The sequence below is a fragment of the Trachemys scripta genome, chromosome 3 (assembly GCF_013100865.1).
Source record: "Trachemys scripta elegans isolate TJP31775 chromosome 3, CAS_Tse_1.0, whole genome shotgun sequence".
NCBI lineage: Eukaryota > Metazoa > Chordata > Testudines > Emydidae > Trachemys > Trachemys scripta.
This window is the reverse complement of record NC_048300.1, coordinates 68740930-68764903: the sequence shown is the minus strand read 5'-3', so window position 1 is coordinate 68764903 and position 23974 is coordinate 68740930. Positions and strand designations below refer to the sequence as shown.

The following is a 23974-nucleotide window of genomic DNA, read 5'->3' as shown; positions in this document are numbered from 1 at the left end:
TTTCAAATAAGCACAAAAATATAAATGCAATTGATACCAATAGTCTTTGTTATTTTGATGTCCATTAAAGTGACAAGAATTTTTTTTAAAGGAAAAAAAAAAAAAGGGACTTTTCAGACTGCAAATATTTCCACCCCAAGCAAACTGAACATGTAGAATGGAAATGACAGAAAATGAAGTTCAACTTCATGGCAGCAATACTAATAATCTTCTCTTATTTCAACTACCACTCTAGCTCTGTGGTTCCCAAAAAGTTTTTGGCTGATTCTACCCCGTGCTTGCCTGACCACCACTACGGCTCCCACTTACTTCAAGCTATGATATGCATTAGCCGCATCTCACCTGTCTTCTGGACACTTTGAATACCTGCTGTCTTTTTCCTTCTCTTATTTCTTATACATGTAGTTTCTTTATGCTGGTTTATTTTTTATTCTTACTTTGGATACCACATTACCTTGGTTATCTCCTAAGCCTCAGTTCTGTCCCGGTCATGTTCTTGCCCTCCCCGCACCAGTATTGCGCACCACTGCTCCCTGCAACTTGCCTGGTACAATGAAGACCAAAGGGAACAGAGTTGTGTAACTCCACCTAAAGAAACAGAAGTGCACGTCCCTCCCTCCCCCCCAGCAACCATGCTACAGAAAAGACCAAAGACAGCTACCCTTCTTTAGCTGGCACCCCTAAAAGTTAGCAACCCTAGCCTTAGACAGCTAAATGCTAGAAGATATGCTGATTTTATATTAACAATTTATATTTAAAATAATAATATAAATAAATTATAAACAGCGGTGTCTGTCATGCTTCTCCCATCTTCATTTTAAGACTTGAAGAATTTCTATCTTATTTTGAAATACCACATAGTATCCAAACTTGGTATGCAACTTAATTTTTCAAAATAGGATTGAACAGGAAACACTATGTATAGGATTTCTTGTAGAATGTTTGGATTGAAAGATTTAAAATAGATTGCAAGTTGTATTAAGAAGTTGGTTGATTAGTACTTACTACAAAAACTGCAACTCCATATGTAATAAAAACTTTAGTCTTAACAATAATATTTTAAATAAAATCCTATATACACAGTGTGACAGACTGCACCCTTATGTCATCACTTTTACAAGACTATGATAAATTCCATATGAAGTATGCCTTGTGAGGTATCATTTGAAAACTCAATCTACTGAACGTTATTGTCCTGGTAAAATGTGTGTAGCAACATTGTACATAAAGTTATATGATTCTACTTTAAAACATTGCTATTTAGAAAAGCAGCCCAAACCAGTTCCTCAGAGTCAAAAGGTTAGCCAGCACCTCAGCCAGGTGTCAACATAATCAAGTGGACTATTATAGGGTTAAGTGGCCATTCTTTGGCAGGAAGAAGGATATGAGCAAAAAAATTACATCTTGGCAGACTGACTTGCTATCACCTGAACCCCAGCTGGTAATGATTCTCAGAGAGGAGGGAAAGATATTAAAATGAGGAACAGAGGCCACAAATCACATCTCTCTCCTCATCTCTATTCACGGCATCAACAGCGTTTGGAAAGACAAAAGAAGCATCACTGAACTGGGCGAGTGGTGCTGGGTGAGAGATTCAACCAGACTGCTGTGAGCATGTGGTGAGAAAAATCTTTTTTTTTTTTTTTTTTCAAGTTCACTTATTTGTTAAGTTAGGTACTAGTTTGTATTTTACCCTTTATTTCTTTGTAACCAATTCTGACTTTTATGCCTCAATACTTGTAATCACTTAAAATCTATCTTTCTGTAGTTAATAAACTTGTTTTATTGTTTTATCTGGACCAGTGTGTGTTTGGATTGCAGTGTTTGGGAAACCCTATTTGAGATAACAGGCTTTGTGCTTATTGTTTTCTATTAATGAAATGATGGACTTTCTTTGAGCTTTCTGTGAGCTTGCACAGAAGGAAAGAGCTGGGCAGTACAAGATGCACATTTCTGGGGACAAGTCTGGGACTGGGAATTTGCGGGTGTCACTCTGCAGTAGAATTCAGGAATGGCTGGCTAGAAGTACTCATATAATTCAGCTGGGAGCAATTTTGCATGCTAGCGACTATGTCTAAACATATGAGGAGTTGTTCTCACTGCAAAGCAGTGTAAAAGGAACCTCAATTGGAGAGTTGACAGGACACAGCTGTCCAACAGTCCAGATTGTAACCTGGAGAATGTTACACACAGGTTTTAATGCTCCAGGACAAATTCTGATTGACTTACAGCCAATAAATTTCAGTGAGGTTGCAACAGGTGCAACTCAATGCAGAATTTAGCCATAATAAATGAATTACCTAATTATCTGCAATATGGTCTAGTAAAATAATTACAATGTGATATTTCAAAGGTTATTTTATTGCAGATAAAAAGTACTGCAGTATAATTGCAGTATAACTGAAACAACATTTCACTTTTTTATGTCTATCATTGACAGCTGCAACATTTAGACAAACAGAAGTTAAACTGAACACAGAAGAGAATGACTTCTCATTAAAGTCGCGCCTCATTAATTATGATTCTGGCTAATACGTCATCCCAAAATAATAATTCTAAAGACCAAATTCTACCCCCATTTATACCTGAATAACGTCAGTGAAAACTATAGAACTGTACAAGTGTAACTGAGGGAGAGTTTGAACCAGTGGTTAGAATATCAGAATTCTGAAGATGTATGAGCAGGAACATAATCCAGCTCTCCCCTAGTTACACTTGTACAGTTCCATAGTGCTGCAGTGCTCTGCAGTGCTAACAGGAATAAAAAGTAGTAGAATATTATTTTAGTCACAAAAATGAGCAGATATATCTCTGAATACACATGGGAGCAGAGATTTGTAGAGTAAGAAGAGGCCATTTTTTACAGAAGCACTTTTCAGAGCATCCACAGTGAAGCGCTGATAAGGTGAGAGTAATAACCTTTCAACTACAGTAGGGAGCTCTAATGTTTTGTCAAATATATTCAGATACCATATCTGCAGAATAAAAGCTAGACTTTAAACACAGCTTCTTTAGTAACAGTCATCTTGTTTCTTCGTCAGACATGGAAGTTACTGGAAAAAGCCTAAAATGACTAATGAAAAAAAGTATCCACTTATGTACTTCCCCTTTAGTAAATTAAGGTACTACACAACTACAATGATGCACATTCTTCAAACCCATACAACTCTTCAACTCTATTTGTCAGAATAATCATCCAGGTCATCCAAAGGTGAGAATGGATTTAAAAGAACCTCAGGGAAAATAAACAGTGGAGGAAACCTTAATGTCCTTTTGCAACCTGCAGGACTTTCCTCCTGAACATGGAAGATACTCAACAATAAAAATTTTAAGACCATAAAAACCAAATAGCCAGAACCAAAGAGAGTTTTTGTTTAGAAACATACGAAACGATTTATATACTTTTCTGGCTGACTATTTCTATTTGTGGTGTCAGCTGGCAAGTCGGCTAAGAATTTGTGTAATTTTAATTAGATTTTCTTAATTCAAAAGTACATTAGGATTAATACATTAGTATTTAGGAGTCTTGGTGGATGACCAACTAACTATAAGTTCCAAGTGCGATGCTATGGCTAAGAAGGCTAATGCAATACTTGGATGTATAAACAGGGAAATATTAAGGAGCAGTAAGAAAGTGGTATCACTGAACATGGCACTGATAAAGATCATTACTGAACTACTTCTTTTCCTTCCAAAAGAAGGAAACTGAAAAATTAGAAAGAGCTCAGATGAGTTACAACAATTTGAGGTCTAGAAAACCTATCTATTTATCTTATCTAAGAGAAGGTTAAGAGATGGTTTGATCATAGTCTACGAGTACCTACGTGATTCTGATAAAAGCTCTTTAATCTAGCAGAAAAAGGTATAACAAGATCTAATTGTTGGAAGCTGAAGCTATACAAATTCAGATTGGAAATAAGGTACATGTTTTTAAAAGTTAAAGTTATTAACCTTCGGAACCACTTACGAAATGAGGAGGATTCCTCCATCACTTAGAGACTTTAAATCTAGGTGTCTTTCTAAAAATTATGCTCTCATTCAGCACAAAGTTATGCAGTTGATGCAGGAATTACTGTGTGAAATTCTATGTCCTATGTTATTTCGGAGGTCAGATTAGATGATATAAGGGATCCTTCTGTTTCAAACTCCACAAATATATATTCTAAGAAAGAAAATAATATTTGGCTATCATGATGAAAGATAATATTTTTCTGCAACTCACATAAAAACCTAAATACCTAACCATAAGAGATTTAATTAACGTTTACAAATAAGTATTTACATTTATGGTTTCATTAACCCTGATTGCATATTTGTGATAATTTTCTGAGATTCTTACACAGTGATTTTCATCTTTACAGAGTTTTATAAATGTTAGCTACATTAGTGTATTCAAAAAAAACCATTGCAAATCTGATATAATCAGTCTGACTAGCCTACAGGTCTTTAACCATATGAGAATTTGGCAAATGGCAAAAAAATTACAGTCACAAGAGCTAATTTAAATAAAATCACAGTCTAATTTAGATTTTAATCTTAAACCCAACAGCTTCCCCTCTATTACGGTGTTGTGTTTATTTCTATTTTCCTATGCCCACAATATACTTATGGATATTACAGTGACAGGTGAATGAGAAATGTTCATCTTAACTGGAAGCTTTTTATGTATGTAATAGCTTTCCTCTGTACAATAAGAATGCCCTGAAATTACTATGGAACAATCTAAACAGAGTAACTGGTGACAAAGGAGGACTTTCCCCAATGGAACATACATGGAAGAGATCTTTTAAAACAACAACAAAAAAGCCAGCATTTTTTCTCTATTTCCCCTACTATTATTGAAGATAAGCATACTACACAACTCATTTTCTACTGCTTGACCATGGGCACAAGTAATAATCCTGTGTTTATAACAAATGTCTGTTGAAGAAGTGATCAAGGTTACAAATTTAGCCTTGTGACCTCAGTACAGCAACAGAAAATGAGATGTTTAGGAGAAAGACTATTTAAACACCATCAGTATTTTTAAGCATTACCAAAAGAAGAAAGGTAGACATGTAGAAGGTAAATAGATTTGTTTTTAGCATGATATACTTGAATACAGGTCTAGAAGCAGGAATTGCTGGGTGAAATTTTATGGCCTGTGTTATGCAAGTAGTCAGACTCAATGGTAATAATGGTCCTCTTTTGGCTTTAAAAATCTATGAATTTTTAGCCCCGTGTTAAAGTCACTCTTTAAAACATGATTGATATGCATCAATCATAATAATAATTCATTGAAAAAACAGTAGAAGCATTTCTGATGAAGGTGTTCACTTAATATTTTTTCCAATACCCAAAATAGTTCAAAATAACCAAACCTGACTAAAGGGCAAAACTGGTTCAATCACAGGCTCTGTCAACATTTGGTAATCAATATCTCTATCATAAAGTATATTGTTTCAGACAAAAAAACTACTTACTAATATGTATTTTCAGGGTACAAGAACATTGTAGTACTTAAACAATTGTTTTTGACTTGTGTTTCTAAAGGTAATAGACATTTGAAATATGAAAAGTCACAGTTAAGGTAACCAAATAACATTAGTTGTGCCCCAGAGCAACACCCCCCTCCCACCTTTCACTCTTTGTTCTTTTAATATCTATTTTATAAAGATACATTTCTTTTTGGATCAAGGACTTATTCTAAGGGCTTTAGAGGTCCACATCCTAGACCACACACACATCTCACATGTGGAGAAAATACTACAATTGGACTGCTTTTCAGGCCACATTCACTCTGATACCAGGTGTTATTTTCCACTGGGGACCGAATGTGCAGACACTAAAAAATTCCAGGCTTTCTTTGTGCTATTCTATTGCTATTGCTCCCAGGAGTGACTCAGCTTTATGAAGATGTAAATTCAGCTGTATGTACATGCTCACCAGCATGAAATCATGTATATAACAACAGGTACCATAAGACTGAGCAATCTGGCCTGACTGCAAGTTCTGTCCAACATCATCCCTCTGAACATTAGGTGACAAGTCACCTTGCAGAATTTGTTCCTTAAGGTGAAAGACAAGCCACATGTACCCTGTTTAAAAATGTGTTTCAGCTGAGCCATTGTCTTAGCTCAAGGCAGCTCGTTTGGACAAATTTCCATAAGGAACCCATCATCATTGCCATTGGCAAGAACCAGCTTCAAACAAAGCGAATGCCTGTCTTGACAGATCCAACAGTCCAGACCCCTAGTTTTGATATCAGAGGCCATCTTTGGGTAAAGCTCAATAGCTTCAGGTGTGGAATGATCAGACGTACTATAAATGAAAATAAGTGAGGCTTTTGTGACTCCTCCCTTTGTAACTATGGCCAATTAAAAGATGTAGCCCAAAATGCTTGTACAATGCTCCTCCCTCAGCTAGTCAATGGTTAAGATACTTAGACTAACACACTTAATTTGACTGTCTATGTAGATAGTATACATATTGCGATTGCAACTTCCTTAGTCATGTGACATCCTCTTAAAAGATAGTCTAAGCCTGACAGGATACTTTGACTTTACTAATCTTGCCAAAGATGCCTTTTCCAAGCTCAAAACTAATCCAGTTTGTAAGCCATTGCAGTATATTGAGACTAAACCGTATTAAGTTTTTAGGACAAGTTGCTTTCGACATAAGACATGACAAAAAAGAATTACATGAATTAAGGAAAAAAAAAAACATGATTAACAACTGTTTTTCTTAAGTTTCATCGGTCAAAAACAATTTGTCCAAATCACCTCTAATTTGCATTAAAAAAGTATTTTCTAGCCACAGGCCATAGACGCAGATTTAAAGTGGAAATGGTCTTTTGAGGAGTTTTGAAGAGTAGGTGGGTGAATTTGAGTTTGTAATGGAAAATAAATCTTAACTCTACAAGTCTACTGTATGTTAACAATTACTTACACACACACAAACTACAATAAAAGAATATTAAGGATGCAAAGTGAAGCACTCAAAAGTTACAAAATATCAGAATTAAAGTTGTCTGGGCAACCTCAATTTGCCTCATTGTGCATGTGAATTCATAGAATCACGGAAATGTAGGAGTGGAAGGGACCCAGATAGGTCATCTAGTCCCAGCCATTGCACTGAGGCAGGACCAAGTATTAGCTAGACAATTTCTGACAGGTATTTGTCTAACTTGTTTTTAAAAACCTGCAATGACAGAGATTCCTCAACCTCCTTAGATAATTTGTTTCAGTGCTCTCCCTACAGTAAGAACATTTTTCCTAATGTCTAACCTGAATCTTCCTTGCTGTAATTTAAGCCCATTACTTCTTGTCCTGTCCTCAGTGGTTAAGAAGAACAATTTAGCAATCTCCTCTTTATAACTACCATTTATGTATCAAAGACTATTATGTCTCCTCTCAGTCTTCTCTTCTACGGACTAAACAACCCCATTTTTTTCTTCCAATCTTTCCTCGTACATCTTTCTAGACCTTCAATCATTCTTCTTACTCTTCTCTGGACTTTCTCCAGTCTGTCCACATCTTTCCTGAAGTATTGGACACAATACTCCAACTGAGGCCTTATCACTGCTGAGTAGAGTGGAAGAATTACTTCTTGTGTCTTGCTTACAACCCTCCTGCTAATACATTTAAGAAAGATATTTGCTTTTTTTTTTTTGCAACAATATTACATGAATGACTCATATTTAGTTTGTGATCCACTATAATCCCCAAATCCTTTTCTGCAGTATTCCTTCATAGGCAGTCATTTCGCATTTTATGTGTGCGCAACTGATTATGGAGGAATAATCAGTAGTACTTTGCATTTGTCCTTATTGAATTTCATCCTATTTAATTCAAACCATTTCTCCAGTTTGTCAAGACCACTCTGAATTCTAATCCTGCCCTCCAAAGCGCTTGCAACCCCTCACAGCTTGTTATTGTCCGCAAACTTTATAAGTATACTCTCTATGCCATTGTCTAAATCATTTATGAAGATATTGAATAGAATTGGACGCAGGACAGATCCCTAGACTGGACTCAGGACCCCACTCGATATGTCCTTGCACCTGAATTGTAAACCACTGATAACTACTCTAAGTACGGTTTTCCAGCCAGTTGTGCACCCATCGTATATTCGGTTCATCTAGGTTATATTTCACTGGTTTGTTTATGAGAAGGTCATATGAGACAGTATCAAAAGCCTTACTAAAGTCAAGATATAATACAGTCTTTAATTATGTGATCACATACTATTCCCTCCCACCCCCAGACACCTGCCTCATTCAGCTCTTCACTATGCTACAGTGATTCATTGGTAGGAGGCAACTGTCTATAAGATCCTTGCCTTATTTCAGGGGTTCTCAAACTGGGGGACAGGACCCCTCAGGGGGTTGCAAGGTTATTACATGGGGGGCACGAGCTGTCAGCCTCCACCCCAAACCCTGCTTTGCCCAGCACTTATAATGGTGTTAAATATATAAACAAGTCCTTTTAATGTATAAGCGGGGGTCACACTCAGAGGCTTGGTATGTGAAAGGGGTCAACAGTACAAAAGTCTGAGAACCCCTGCCTTATTTGTTGATGAAATGTATTGAATGAGGCAAAAAAAGAAATGCTGGTTAATACGGCTACAGGATGAGGGTGTGGTTTAAAAATGTACCAGAAACTTAATAGCCAGAGGCTAGTACAAAAGACAGAAAAAAGCTCTACAAGTAAATCAAGGGGCAAAGTTTGGCACATTGCTACAAAACCTTTGCTGCTAGGGAAAAGGAGGATGCTGGAATTCTTAGCAGTTGCTGTACTCTTAACATTTCTTGGGGGCTTCACCTTTATTATTTCCAGCTTCTGATTAACAAATCAGAAGCCTCAGGAAGAGATGAGGCTCTCTCTCTTCTCCCCATTCCTCAACAGTCTCCTGGTTGCTGGAATGCATGAGGGTTTCCACTGCTTCAGGCAACAGTTTCTGCAAAGGGGGATTCTCTGCTATTCTGTCCTTCTAACACCCCTATGGCTGTTGAGAAATAGAGATAAGGGATTCTGCAACTTTTCATTCTCCTAATTCATGAACAGCTGCAATGCCTGTCTTTGCTGTTAGTAGATTTCTAAATAGTAACACAGAGAGACAGATATAAATCTGGTCAGTTTTGTGGCTTCTAAGGGAATTCTGAACTACGGTGAAACTAATCATATTCACCTCAATTTCATTCTGCTTGCCAAAGCTAGAATGAACAAATGTGGCACTGGAACAATCTGTTTAGAGAATCAGGGATCCAGCACAGAATTAGTTAACCTTAAATAAGTTATATTTGCATCCATAAGGGCTAGAAACAATATTTTAAATGAAAGATCAAATTCTGCAAATGTTGATGGTTTAGGCCTTGTTCCAGTTACTAAGGGAAGTGTCCTACTTCCCAACCACAAGTGAGCAAGTAGACTTTTCTAGATCCAAGAGAGTGAAGTGGATTATTTTCTGGTTTATATATCATCAGAATGGATAGCTACATTCTAACTGCAGAATCTATTACTGATGATGAAGCACAAGAAAGAAAGAAATCCCATCCTGGCTTTCAGATCCCAGCCCATGTGCGCAATGCTGGCAGCTTTAAAACAAAACAACTTGTAAATGCAGCATATTTGATACAAAAATCAGAGTCAAAGATGGAAATTGCAATAAAGTTTTTTACAGAGATGACTTACAGTTTAGCTAGCAACACTGTCTGAAAATATTTTACCTACTACCAAGGAACTTCTAGATAAATATATTTTTCTCTAATCTTTAAGTTATTTTTTCCAGCTTGATTATTTTGTACTTTTGACAACATTTTGTGCATATTCAGGATCACTATTTTCCCACTGGTTAGTCAGTTTCCCCTGTTTCTGTGAGCCTTTCATGGAGCAACAAAGAAAAAAAAACATTTTTAAAAACAGGGAAGTGCAACTGCATAAACATAAATATTGGTAGAAAAACTCAAGAACACCTGTTTGTAAGTCATTTTTTAAAAGCAAACAAATTTTATGTTAATAGCGTCTCTTTTGGGAAAAGATATGTTTTCCAACACCGATGCACAATGAATACTTGGAAATTAGTCATGTGAAAACATGAGCGACAAAGTGGGTAAGGTAATATCTTTTACTGGACTAACTTGTGAAAGAGATGTGCTTTCAATCTCCACAGAGCTCTTCTTCAATCATGGGAAAATAGTTTTACTTAGTCATGAACTCTTAATTTTGTTTTTGCTCATATTCATTTGCTACAATTGTTGGCTCTGATTCTGCATACTGTTTTATATGGGCAAATCCTGAGCCAGTGCACAGTCCCATTCACTTGACTGGGACTCCATGAAGGTACATGATCAATGTAGTTGAATACCTTTAATTTCACTGTAACTGAGGAGAGCCTGGTTAACTCACAAGGAGTTTACATATTTGTGTATAGTCCCTATCACATCATCTTTTGACTATAGATCCAAAACAGGCATGTCATATGTTCAATTCATCTAAACCGTAAACACTCCTCAACCTTTTCCTGCTCCCCTTTAAATCCATACAGAATAGGTGGCCTGTTGTCAACTCATTACAAAAAATATTTAAGGCAGTGTCCAATAAGCTAACAACTATCTCATGCTCTCAGCTACCTTTCACTGAGAGTCAGCTTCCTAATGTCCATACACATACTACTACACTGAATGGCTGTGGTGTGTGCTTCATGCACTTGGCATTTCCCTGATTGGATTCAGAGATGCAAGAGTAGCCCCGCCTGATGCCAATGAATAGACTGGATTTACTGAATACTAAATGTACCAGAATCCCTCCTCCTTCCCCCAGCCCTCACTGCAGAACCACTAGCATCCGGCTCCAAGCAGTGCATGGATGAGATCACAAAATAAAGCTCATCCATACAACTGTCATCTGCTTCTCAGTCGAGTCAGCTTCCTCTTCCACAGAACGCTTTATATTTGAAAAGCGCCATCAGCTTTGTGTTATATTAGTAACCCATTCATTTCCACTCCAACATTTTCTTTCACAAAAGGCAAATTATTTTACCTTTTCCTGATAAACATTTGTAAGAACCCATGTATATCAAATATTAGGGAAACAGGGATTTTGTTAACAATTAAAGAGACCTTATCAAAATACTCAAGATAGAGAGAAAGGAAATAGATAAATAAGAGGGGAAATAATAGGTTTTCTCATTTCCCTTTCCACATACATTAAAGGAAGAGTTTTATTTTTCTAATTATGGGGTGGAGGGGCTGCTGGACTCCAACTATGGGGGCGTTTTGAAACGGGGGAAGATTCAAAAATAAAAAAAAACTCAATGAAACCACAAAATCCGTCAACGGAGGAGGAGAGATTTAAAAATAAGACGACCCTGGCTATAAACAATAACCCCCCACTGCAGGAGACTCGCCGTCCCAGGTGAGTGAGGACGGGAAGGGATGGCTGTGTCCGCGGGGGCAGCTGACTAGGGAAGTCTCCCTCCCCCCACCGCGGGGCACGTCTGTGTCGGGAAGGGAGAGGCAGAGGAAGAAAGCGATGTAGCGGCTCCATCTGCATCCAGCGTGGGCCGGTGGCTCGGGCTCGCCCGTGGCCAGCGCAGGCTGATGGGCGGGGAGCAGCAGGGAAGGCGGCGGCCGCCGCCGGGTGGGAACGGTGCAGAGCAGCCAGCAATCCGGGAGGAGTCGCTTGGAACAAGCCGCCCGTCCCCCGGCGGACAGCTCGGAGGCTGGGGCAGCGCCAGCCGCACACCCCCCAGCACGGCAGAGGGGGCGGCGGCCATGGAGGCGCAGGGACGGACGGTGCAACCCCCCGGCGCCCCAGCTCAGACCAGGAGGGTTCTGGGGCAGGAGCATCATCACTTACCCCCCCGCGAAGGAGACTCGCTGGGCAGGGGTGTCCCTAGTGCCGCCGCTCACTGACCCGCCATCTCCTCGTCGCCAGGGGGCGGGACGCACCGGCACCGTCTCTGTTGGTCTCACGCTAGCAACCGCTCTAACGTTATTCCCTGCACATAGCGGCTAACGGCACAGAGCGGGGCGCAGGCACTGCGCAAGCGCCGCCCTAACACACATACACACACAATGCGCGGGGGGAGGGGCAAACGGAGCCCCGACTCCGAGAATTACTGCGCAGGCGCTCTGGCAATTGAGGGCGCCCCAGCAAACTCTCAATGCGCTTGCGCCACATCCAGACAATGGAGGCGCAAACTCCCCTCGGAAGCGGGCGCACATTACGCATATGCCAAGGGGCACAACGTGAAGGAGAAAAACATGGATTCCCTCTTGCCCGAGATTACTGCGCGTGCGCTTCACCCATACACTGCGGGGAAAGAAACATGTGCTGGAGCGGAACAGTTGCGCAGTGCGCAAGCGCGATCTCACCGCATTCAAAGGGAGAGAGCCGAATACAGCAGCTCTCTTCTACGCTCGGGGAGGTTGTAGTCCCAGGGACTACAATTCCCAGGGCTCAGAGGATGGCACGCTGCATGCTGGGAGATGTAGTCTTTGGAAGGACACAACGTGAGTGCGTGCCGCGTTACTGGGCGGAACTCTGAGGATGACTCGCTCAGCTGGGGGCATAGGAGACCGTTTCTTAGTTGGTTAGCAACAGGCTCCCAAACTGCTTGAGGTCAGGATGGAAGGTTGGTGCTGCATAGCCTTGTGGGAATTGTAGTTCTGCTAAGAGCCCCGGGCTGTTGGGTGGACCGGGACAGTGAACGATACGGAACTACAGCTCCCGAGTGTTGTTGGGGAGGACTCGGGAGCGGGAGGCTCGGGTCTGCTCCTCGCTCCCACGCTTCTCCGGGATACAGAGTGGGGGAGCAGAGGCTAGAGCCCGGAGTCTGAGCGGGCGTTGCCTCACGGTGTGAGACGCGGACTCTGCCCCTATGCGGGAGGCCCGGGAGGAGTCCGACCTGGAGCGGTATCAGAGAAGCCTTCGAGGTGAGCGGGGTCCCCGAGTCAGCTACCGCCTCGCTGTCCCCCCTCCCGCCCGCGTCGACTCCGTCCCAGGGCCGCTCTCTATGTTGTCGCTTGTCCCTCTCTGTGCAGCACTGAGCCTGCCCCCACTGCTCCCTCAACCCCTTTTCCTGTCCTGGCAGTGCCCACTCCCCCGCTATCGGCCTCGGTGCCTGCCGAGGCCCACTGGCTCCCAGTGCTGGCTGCTCTCCACTACCTACCTGCTGGCAACATGGACCACTCCTGTGCGTGCTACCTCTTTTCCTGCCACTGCCCCCCCCACACTGTGCTACGTGGTTTCTTTGCCTGGGGCTGCACGGCTTGCACCGCCTTCTCCACCTCACTGCTCACGGGTGTTTTCTCGAGTTTCAACTACAGTGGGGTAGAATTACCGGAGCTGATACCCCTTATATTGTCTTAACGATTCCAGCCAGTTGAATCAAGGGAACCAGACTAAGATCTCCGCTGTGCCTGGGCCCACTGCTTTCAGATAATTCTACATACTTCCCCACCGCTGTGGGGCTGAGTCAGTGCCAAACTTCCACCACATCCCCATTACACTCTCTCTCTCACTGGGGAAGAGGAGGTACAGCTCCAAATCAGCTGCTTCACCCTCCCCCCTTCTTTAACACTCTGGAAGCTCCAGTAGCACCAACACCCCCGATCAAAACCACCGTTTATTGTAGATTCAGCTGTGCATTCTATCTATCCAGTGCTCAGAGCTTGTCTACACTTACATTTTATAGCACTCTAACTTGCTGGCTCAGGGGGTGAAAAATCACCCCCCTGAGCGCAGCAAGTCTGAGCACTTTAAAGCGCTAGTGTAGACAGGCTCCGAGCTCATCCTCTTGTGGAGGTGGATTACCAGGAACGTTAGGAGAGCTCTCTCCTAGAGCTCGTGTGCAACCACACTCGCATTTCAAAGTGCTGCCACGGGAGCATTCCCGCAGCAGTGCTTTGAAGTTTCCAGTGTAGAGGTACCCTTCTCGCTAAGGGGCTTGGACAACTTGAATTTCTGTACTGTAGAGGAGTGGAGTTTTTGAGCAGTCCAATCTACAATACAATTAGGGTTGGTTTGGGGGGAAAAGTGAAGATTTCAATTTTTTTCCTCCTAAAATGGGAAGTTTTGAAATTTGAAAAATTTCAACCAGCTGTAAATGTAATATATGCCACTGAAATTAAACACTTAATTGTATATAAGTTGCAACGTTAGGCCTTATTGTATACACACACAGGTTTTACTACTTTAGATAATTAAAGTGATGCAACTCCTCTAGTGTGGACACCATGATGCCATAAAAGCATTAGCAGAGGAATCGCCTATGTAGGTGCACAGAGTCCCATGCAACTGAGAGGGCAGGGGTATGGTGCTGCTGGAGTGGTGGTGGTGGAGCATGTGTGTGCCCGGAGTGGCACCCTCCAGCACTTAGTGCACAGAGTCACAATGCCACTAAAATATGGCCCAGCTACTCCTCTATAGATGGAGGGGCAGCTGGGCCAAATTTCAGTGGCATTGTGACCTCATGTGCCAGGTCACAATGCCAGTCCAATTTGGCGTGCACACCAACATTCCCTGACCATACAACAGTGACTACCTCACACAGCTGGGACTTAAGCCAGCACCTGGGTCCTGCACCACCTGTCAAGTCCTCCTGCTCGATCCCATCAATTCCTCTCTGGGCCCTAGAAAGATCTGAGCCAAGGAACAAGACATGGGGTTGAGGGAGCAGGGGCTCCTGTATGGAGGGAGTGTGGTTGGATCCCACTCTGCTTGTTATGCCTTCCTGCTGGAACCCACAGCAGCTCCTCTTGGTATGGGGGTAGACAGGAAGCCTCAAGTTGGCAGGGAGGAATAAGGAGAGAGTGTGGAAGCTGTTTGTGGTCCCACCTTCAGGTGCATGGAGCTGGCTGCGGAGAGGCTGGCCCCTGCCCCTAGCAGCATCAGCTAGGGTCTTGGGGTGCTGAAATGAACCCCCAACAGCCTGGACAGTGGGGAGCTGTGGCACAGTGCTGAGAGGGAGAGCCTTTGCTGCTGCTGGGGCAGTGTTGCCTGGTCCATGCATGCCAGGCTGCAAAGGCAACTTCCTCTCAGGGTGCAGGGCTAGATGTGGGAGATGGAGGGGGCAGGGTTGGATGTGGGGAACAAAAAGGGATTGGATTTGGAGACTCTTGTGCATGACTGAACAGTTGAATTGGCATGTTTGATGTGTATACAGATTTTAATGCATGTAAGGGAGCCCAAAATAACCTTTCAATACAAATTAAGCACTGGGGTGAGGCAGCAGGGCATAGAAATTAGGGGGGGGGGGGAAAGCTCAGAGAACCTGTGGGGCCAGAGGTGATTGGTGTGCGTGTGCCAAAATACAAGTTTGCCCAGGGTACCATTTTCCTTAAGGCCGGCCTTGCACACTGCATTGATGTTTATGAACTAGCCAAAGTGGTCAATCAGGCCTTGGAGTACCATGGAAAAATACTCCTTTCTGTTTATGAATTCTGAACCCTGTGAGCCTGGGTGACAAATAATAGACACATGGCTCCCATTAGTTGCCCTAATGTAGTTAGCATTTGACATGTGAGGTTAGCAATCAATAATCTCCTGAGCATTACCAAGATTTATAAGATGGTGTAACGGTACCTTTCCCATGACATTGCCCTGTGATGCTTTGCAGCGGTACGCATGGTTGTAAGGCACCTCACCACCGCTCGCCTTTAGTGTGAGAGAGTCTCGTCTGAGCGAGCTTGTTTTAGCTCCCTGAAACCACCGTTCTCTGGCAACACAAGCACTACCTTCCAGGCTTCCGTAGACTTTGCTGTCTCTGTGCAGGTTAATGATAGAATACTAAGGACTCGAGAGTTGGTGTGTACCTATGTGGCGTCCAGACCCTTATCCACTGAACACTCACAGACAGGCCTACTGTTTCCAAAGGAACAGTACACTGCAGCTTACTAACTATATTTTGGAACACGGCTCTTTTGAACACACAACACTTAGCTAGATTTATAATGAAAACAAGAATAAGTTTATTATCAAGGAACAAAGATTCAAGTGATAATGAGTAAGAATATTGGAAACACAGTTACATATTAAACAAGTTTATAGAGACTTAATTTAACTCACAATTTATCCTCCTGTCTAAAGAAGCTTATCTCACCCGAAGTTTTTTTTTCCAGTATGTTCAACCAAGCCTGGTTGGGATTCCCCTTCCATGAAACAAACTCACTGTCCATTTACTTCTTAGGGCTAGCCTGTCCTCTTCCCTCCCCTCCCCAAACAAACCTTTGATGTACACCCTAAGATAGGGTTGCCCCCACCCTTCTGATTACCTCTTCCTGTTAGTTTCCTTCTGAAGTCCCTGCCAGCTCTTCATTAGCATCTGATTTAGAATGCTACTGGTTGCCCATTGTGAACCAGAGAATATTCAATTTATATATAAACAGATAAATGTTTCTTGTCTGAAAGCAAACCTGCTTTTCACCTTTGCTTGTGACCTGTCCCTAGACATAGACCTCAAGAACATAATTTTCAGTGTGTGTATATATAAACTTCTCACATACCATCTGTACATGCATTTCCCAGTGATACTGATCACCAGTGTGACATAAGCTTTTATTAGAGACCTCCCATGACACCCTTTGGTAAACTAGAATGTAAATACAAGACCCAGGGGGTTCCTGTAATCCAGGTGTGGCCAACCTGAACCTGAGAAGGCACCAGAATTTACCAATGTACGTTGCCAAAGAGACACAGTAATATGTCAGCAGCGCCCCATCAGCTCCCTCCTCCCCATCCCACTCCCAGCACCTCCTACCCACCGGCAGCCCCACCGATAAGCTCCTCCGCCTCCCTCCTGAGCAGCTGTTTCGTGGCATGCAGGAGGCTCAGAGGAGGGGGTGGGAAGGGGTGGAGTGGGGACGGGGCCTGTGGCAGAGCCAGGGATTGAGCAATGAGCGCCCCCCGGTACATTGGAAAGTTGGCACCTGTAACTCCAGCCCCGGAGTCAGTGCCTATAGAAGGAGCCACAGATTAACTTCTAAAGAGCCGCATGTGGCTCCGGAGCCAAAGGTTGGCCACCCCTGCTGTAATCCTTATGCTCTCAGCCTTCTTGATGGCAACTTGCAATGTGCTTAGTATGCACCAAGCCACTGCCATGTGTACAAAATGATGCAAATTGAAAGAGGCATACCTGTCCTACATGCATACTATTAGTCTGGTTTATGTACTATGAGTTAAATGATAAATTGGATTGATTTGCTCTGCTACACTTCTTCAGCCGCTCCCCTGTGTAGACAGTCCCTAAGGTCTGGTCTGCACTGGGGGGGATCGACCTAAGATAGGCAACTTCAGCTACGAGAATAGCATAGCTGAAGTCGATGTATCTTAGGTCGACTTACTTCGCGTCCTCACAGTGTGGGGTCAACTGCCGCCGCTCTCCTGTCGACTCCGCTTCTGCCTCTTACCACGGTGGAGTACAGGAGTCGACGGCAGAGCGATTGGGGATTGATTTATTGCGTCTACACTAGACACAATCGATCCCCGATCCGGTGGGTAGCATAGACATACCCTAGAGTGCCTTTGGGCTAAGCTAAACCGCACAAACGCACTCTTCGTGTGGAATAAGTTTGTCCACGCTGGGAGTTAGTGCTGAATAGCTGTTGTGCTTTATATTCAAACCCTAGCTTATTCTGCACTAATTTCCTTGTGTAGACGAGCCCTTAGACTAGGAATGCCTTCTCACAAAACCGATATTTAAGAGGAAGCATGTCCTTTCCAAACCCTCCAACAGACATTTGCCAAACATGTGACCTGTTCCTCCCCTCCTCTTTAGCCTTGTCTTGCCTTTATCAAGTCCTTGTGCTGTACACTGGTTTACCCTTGGCCATTATGCCTGGCTGCATCTTTGGTAAGGTTTTCAAAGTTTGAATGTGCCTTCCTTTGTTTACATGGATTATTTTTGCTAGCTTGTCTAAAAACATTACTGAAATCAACCATTTGGGAAGTAGTTGAAGCATGTTTTACAGGTTCTTATTCAGTGTTTTGGCTCAGAAGATTAGTACCGGTACATTATATCATATATTTTCCCCTTCTATTAAGTGTTTTTATTCTATTGTCTTTCTGAATAATTAAACTTTTACTTTTTCCAGTCTTTTGATCTGGTACTAAATAGTAGTTTCATATAAAACTCACCCAGCAGATATGGCAATTCAAACAACATGGTAGTCAATTCAAACAGTTTGGTTATCAGAAGTTAAGAGCATGAGCTCAGTTAACTTCAGCTGAACAATTAAGCAGTCTATTTTGTTTCTTTGAGGTGTGAGAAGTAATAAAGATTATCTAGGAAACCGAAAAGTCCTTTCCAAGGTGCTGCTCAAGAAAATAATTACAAAAAAAAGTTGTTGTTGTTTTTTTTTTCAGGTTACACCTTGAAATAATAGTTAACTTTTTGAAATAAATTTCTGAAGTTCTGTTTTAATACAGACAAGATGTAGGTAATCATTATTTTTATGAAGCTGCATATCTCACATTTTCCAATGATAAATAGGCAATCAGACATTAAAAGTCCTAACCTGGTTGAATGGGTATTTTTGGTCTTACTATTTTACTTTTCTAATGGGTTTAGATGTACTGTTTGTCTGGCTGAAACAGTATACCAGAAGTACATTATGCACCATTTTGGCTGTCTACATGTAGCTCGAGTGAAGTCTGTGTATTTTTGCTCATTAAATCTTTCTTTAGCTGTCAGTTGGTTGTTTGTTTTGTTTGTTTTTGTTTCCCCCTCCTTGTTTTCAGTGAATGGGTTTAGATGGAAAAAGAGAATTTGTTTCCCTTATAGGCCAGTTACTTGTTGCATATGACTCACTTTCCTATGCTCCTGATTATGATATGATTATGGTTCCAGTGCCTCCAACCTTCTAACAGACTTTTTTCCTATTAGGACTCAAGTGGCATCTGTGTATGTAAAGTGGGGCCATCCTTTGTATTTAAAGTCAATAACTGCCAGCAATTTTCCTGTAAAAGCTATTCAATCTAGGCCTTTGACCTCAGTTGTTATTAGTAATATATACCCATTTAGTATAAATGTGGTTCTTATTTTCCCTCAAATTATGTTGCTTAGCAACTATTTCCTCTTAAATTATCTCTTCCTCTGTCATTGTACTATTATCTTAAACTGTTTTCTGTGTCTTTTTGGGCAGCTCACCCTTTAACTTTGTCTTTATTGTGGTAAGTGATTATTTTGCTTTGAATCTCCACTAGTCCTCAAAGAACTCTTGTGGTATATCTGAGTTCATGAATGTGGTGGCTTCAGAGCCTCATTATAGAGGAGGGCCTTTCAGATTCTTGTACAAGAATCTGAAAAAACCCTCTCTTGTTTAGGCATTGCAAACATTGCTCAATACTTTCTCTCTTTTTTTCACTTCAACAGCAAATTGTTATCCCAGTCATTTTTTTCTGTCAAAATTGATCACCATCACCTTTGAATTATAGTAAGTTCTTCAGCATCGTATTTTGCTTTGCAGGTTGCTGACTCCAACCTTTAACTTTCTTTTTTTATTAACAAGTTAAGTACATCAGTAAAATATCTCTACAGCAGGGCCGGCTCCAGGCACCAGCAAACCAAGCAGGTGCTTGGGGCAGCACATTTTCAGGGGTGGCATTCCAGCCAGCCTTTTTTTTGCGCTTGGGCAGCAAAAGCCTAGAGCCAGCCCTGGCAGCAGCAGCGCGTCCCGTACTGGGGGTGCCCTGGGGCTAGGGCCGGCTCCAGGCACCAGCTTAACAAGCAGGTGCTTGGGGCAGCCAAGGGAGGGGGCGGCACGTGCGGCAATTCGGGGGCGGCAGGTCCCTCACTCCCTCTAGGAGCGAAGGACCTGCTGCCGAACTGCCGCCGCTGTTTGGGTTTTTTTTGTTTTTTTTTTTGGCTTTGGGCGGCAGAAATGCTGGAGCCGGCCCTGCCTGGGGCCGCTGCGGTTCATGTCGGGGAGCAGCGCCTGCACCTTACGGCTGGGCAGGCTCCGAGTATGGGACAGTCAGGCTGGGGCGGCCTCAGGGCACACGGAGCCGCCTGCAGGTGCCACAGGGCAGACGCCCCCTAGCGCTGCAGCCGGGGCACTGCTGTGCGGGGCCCACATCCTGCTCTCCAGGGCTCCGTTCCCTCTGGGGCTGCCTTGCCCCGGCTCCTCAGCCCCCTGCCAGGGCGGTACCCTGGCTCTGTCCTCTCCAGTCCCAGCCGGTCCTGGAGGCGGGAGCAGGGCCGACCCTGGCTTTTTTGCCGCCCCAGGCAAAAAAGCCTCCGGCCGCTCCCCCCCCCCCCCCCCAGTGCGGCAGGGGAGGGCGGCCGGAGCCCTGGGGGGAGGGCGGCGAGTCCCGATCGGGGCTCCGCTCTACCCGGCGGCGAGTCCCGGTCGGGGCGCCGCTGTCCCCGGTGGCCAGAGCACTGGGGGGAGGGCGGGAGCCCGCCGCGGCTTCGCTGTCCCCGGCGGCCAGAGCGCCAGGGGGAGGGCGGCGAGCCCGCCCGGGGCTCCGCTCTCGCCGGCAGCCGGAGCACCGCGCCGCCCCCCTCCAGGTGCCGCCCCAAGCACAAGCTTGGTGGGCTGGTGCCTGGAGCTGGCCCTGGGCGGGAGCCCCGGCTGGAGGGATCCTGGGCTGAGGCGCGGCCTAGGAGCCCCGCTGCTTACCCGACCCTGCCAGCGCTGGACCAGCTGGAGACGGGGGGGGGAGTGGGCGGAGTTAGCGCTGGTCGGGGGAAGCCCAGCGCTGGGGCGGTGCGGGTGGGGTGGGGAAGAGAGCCCAGAGTTGGGATGGCAGGGAGTGAGGGTGGGTTGGGGGAGAGAGCCCAGCGCTGGAGTGTGGGGCAGCCAAAAAATTTTTTGCTTGGGGTGGCAAAAAACCTAGAGCTGGCCTTGCTCTACAGCACCAAATATTAAAAGGTGCCCAAGAATAACCCTTTTTATTAGGTTTACTCCAAATATCAAAAGTATAATCAATGTAGTATTCTGAAAAAGGACACCTTAATACATTTTTTAAACGAATGGGAGACTTCAGTTTGTTCTGCACTGGCACTCGCTAGGAAAAAAATTGCAAGGATAATCAAGCTTCACATCTCAGGGCATAAATTAATCTTTAGTTGGTATGTGGGAGACCTTTTTTTCCTATGCTGTTTAACTTTAAATTCCTTGGGGCTGGGCCCTGTTGATCTTTTCTGTCTAAAGCTCTATGCATAGCTATGAAGATAAATAATTTAAATAAGTCCAATATTGCATGTTTGGGTGCATTATGGCGCAGGGAAAGTGTGTATTCACATGTTCATACAGTGCCCTGCACAGTGTGATTCTGATTAGGATTTCTAGGTCTGACTCTCATTTAAATACTAAATAACATATACTTTTCTCTGAGACATCCAGTGTTGGCTGCTGTCTGCAGTAAGATACTGGAATAGATGCACCATTTGTTTATCCCATTATGGCAGTTGCTCTGCAACTATGATATTTGATCAGTGGATAATGGCAGTGTTTTTAAGGTGCAGTTACATATTTTCTTGTAATGTGCATAGTCAGGTTTGATAACCTTTGTGCCATTTTCAGTCATTGTGAGAGCTCCTATAAACATTGACAATCAAAGAGCTTTAATCTGGTTAGGTTATTTTTTTTGAAGGTCTTAATCCAATTTACTGTTGTACTGTAAGAATCAGATAGGTGGGAGTCTGATCTAACTAGACCGTTTAATTTAATGATGTATCAACATAATCTTATGCACCAGAAACATATGTTCAGATTGTTTGTTCATATTGTTTATAATATAAAAACAGAAGAATAAAGGACACAGATTTTATACATGAAAATTACAGTACTGCTTACAAGCAATTTTACCACATCATTCAGGAGATTTTTACTGAGGGCTAGATTCTGTAAGCCTTAATTAGAGGCGTAGTCTCACTGATGTCTCGTACAATTAGTCCCACTGACATGACAAACAGGATGAATAAAATTTTGTAGGATTAGGCACAAAACTAATATTATTTTTAATTACAATACAAAATTACCATATTATGTTTAGTAGCTCAAATGCCTAACTTGCCCTCCACAGAAATTTTCTGTTTCATCAGATTTAAAAAATGATTCCACTTTGGCAAAAGCAGTGGAAATATATCTAATCCTACTCCATGACATGTATCCTGTGACCCTAATGTCTTGAATTAGCTCTTCATCTCCATATTATCTAATTATACCCTTTTAGGGTTCCAATTGGAGTCATTCAGTCTAGCCCCTTGTTCTCAGTTTGCCAAGCCCTCAAGCTTTTCATGTATGGAAACAGTCACTGTAACTTGGAACTCAAGTGTTTAAGAAACTCTGGCATGGAAATGTCTGTTACAACAATATTGTTTCTAAAGCTTGCATTACCCCAGAGCCCTCCCCGCTAACTTCTGGGTGGCAGAAAAGACTAGCCAGAAAAGTGTGGACAGCCATTTGTATTGTTGTGCAGAGCCTTCGCTTCCATTAAATAAATGAAGACAAAACAAAAAAACTCTCTAGTTGTTATGGTTGTGAGGAAAACTTTCAAAATGTGAAGTGAGTGTAATTGATAGAGATGCTTGTAGAGAGCTTGAAACAATAGCTCTGAGGTGTGAACTATCTCATTCATTTCACTGGGTGCCAATGCAGGATGCTTTCTGCCCAATAGATCTTAAAATACGAGTCGGCCGTACACGATACAAAAGACAGACTGAATCACCACAAAACCAATGGTAAACTTAGAGAAAGCAGGTGAACAGATGTGAACTTGTATTACTGAAAGTGAAGCAATTTCTGGAGTTGTTAACTATGTTAGCCATTCATAAAACGCCTGAAGGATGATTACGGAGGGTTCTAACTACTGATCTCACATCACTGTTTTAATTTGGCACGATGTGTGAGAAAATTGTTAGAAATACTTTCTTGCATTCCTGCAAAAGTGTCAGTGACTCGATGGGGCAGAGCGCTAAATGAGAACACAGGCTGCTTGAAGGATCCATGTATCACTTTCTTAGACTATTTATGTAATAGGCACTGTGCAAACTCATGGTAAGAGACTGTCCGTGTCCCAAAGAGCTTACAATCTAAATAGACAAGGCAGACAAATTGAAGCAGATGAGACTTTCTCCTACTGTTTCCCAGGTATTAAAAGGGGGATGATGATATTTCCTAAATTGCTTGCCCAAGGCCACGTAGTCTATAGTAGAGCCGGCAACTAAACCCAGATCTCCCGAGTTCCACACTGGTTGTTTTAACTTGGTCATAGCTTGACTCTGGCTTGGACCCTGGGTTAGCATGATTTGTGTATAGACTAAAAGGGCGTTAGGCTTGAGCCTGAACCGAGGCTTAAGTTGCAGTGTAGATATACCCTGATACAACACTATGTTTACTGAGTTCCATGGTAAAATAAGAAGCAATAACAATTAAAACTTTAGCTTTTCAGATGATACACACATACAAATCCCTAGGTTTTTGTGCAACTTTTTGTGGTATGTCTGTGGGTTTTATTTTTAACTAAAGCAGCATTAATACCCCAAACAGATTTTAATCTTTCATTCCTAAGCTCTTTTTGCTTACGTTTCCTTTTTCTAGCTCTCTAAAGCTGATCTTTCACTTTTATCACCTGATTGGGACACAATAGTTTATTTCTTTTGTTTTATTTCTTCAACAATAAATGTAACTTTCCGAAGAGGCATGCTCTACACATTAATGTCAACAGGATTAAACTCTACCTGAGGCACTCGTATACTTGTGTTTGTTGCGGACAGAGTCAAGTGGTTAACGCTGCTCCTTCCCTCTTCCTGTCAGGCTAGTAGTTTCACTCTATAAAAATAATGGCTGTCAGAGGCATGTCAACCCTTAATTTTCATCCTGCTTTACTAAAATGAAGGCACATCACAATGGCTTGGGTAAGGAAGTGCCATAACATTTTTATTTCCCAAATACATTTTTTACATATATCCTTCCCCAAGTGTAGGTTGTGTTCCAACAAAGTTAAAAAGATACTGGGACCCAAGAAAAGAAAAGAAAAGCCATATT

General features: G+C 42.9%; 2 protein-coding genes across 12 annotated transcripts in view; one reads left to right on the top strand and one right to left on the bottom strand.

Moving 5' to 3' along the window:
- The window catches only part of CEP170 (centrosomal protein 170), a gene marked incomplete in the record, with an annotated part of 185383 nt that extends 173275 nt beyond the window's left edge, over positions 1 to 12108 (bottom strand). For 5 of the 9 annotated variants that reach the window (XM_034765014.1, XM_034765015.1, XM_034765019.1 and 2 more), the window contains 1 exon segment: positions 11838 to 12107. 9 annotated transcript variants of the gene reach the window in all.
- Positions 12109 to 12545: 437 nt separating this feature from the next.
- Positions 12546 to 23974, top strand: part of SDCCAG8 (SHH signaling and ciliogenesis regulator SDCCAG8) — a 151365-nt gene continuing 139936 nt past the window's right edge. For 2 of the 3 annotated variants that reach the window (XM_034765009.1, XM_034765008.1), the window contains exon 1: positions 12660 to 12916. In XM_034765009.1, the coding sequence (XP_034620900.1) occupies positions 12862 to 12916 (55 nt within the window). In that variant the 5' untranslated portion in view covers positions 12660 to 12861. Of the gene's footprint in view, positions 12616 to 12659; positions 12917 to 23974 lie in introns of those variants that run through there. The other variant, XM_034765011.1, reaches the window with a different exon arrangement.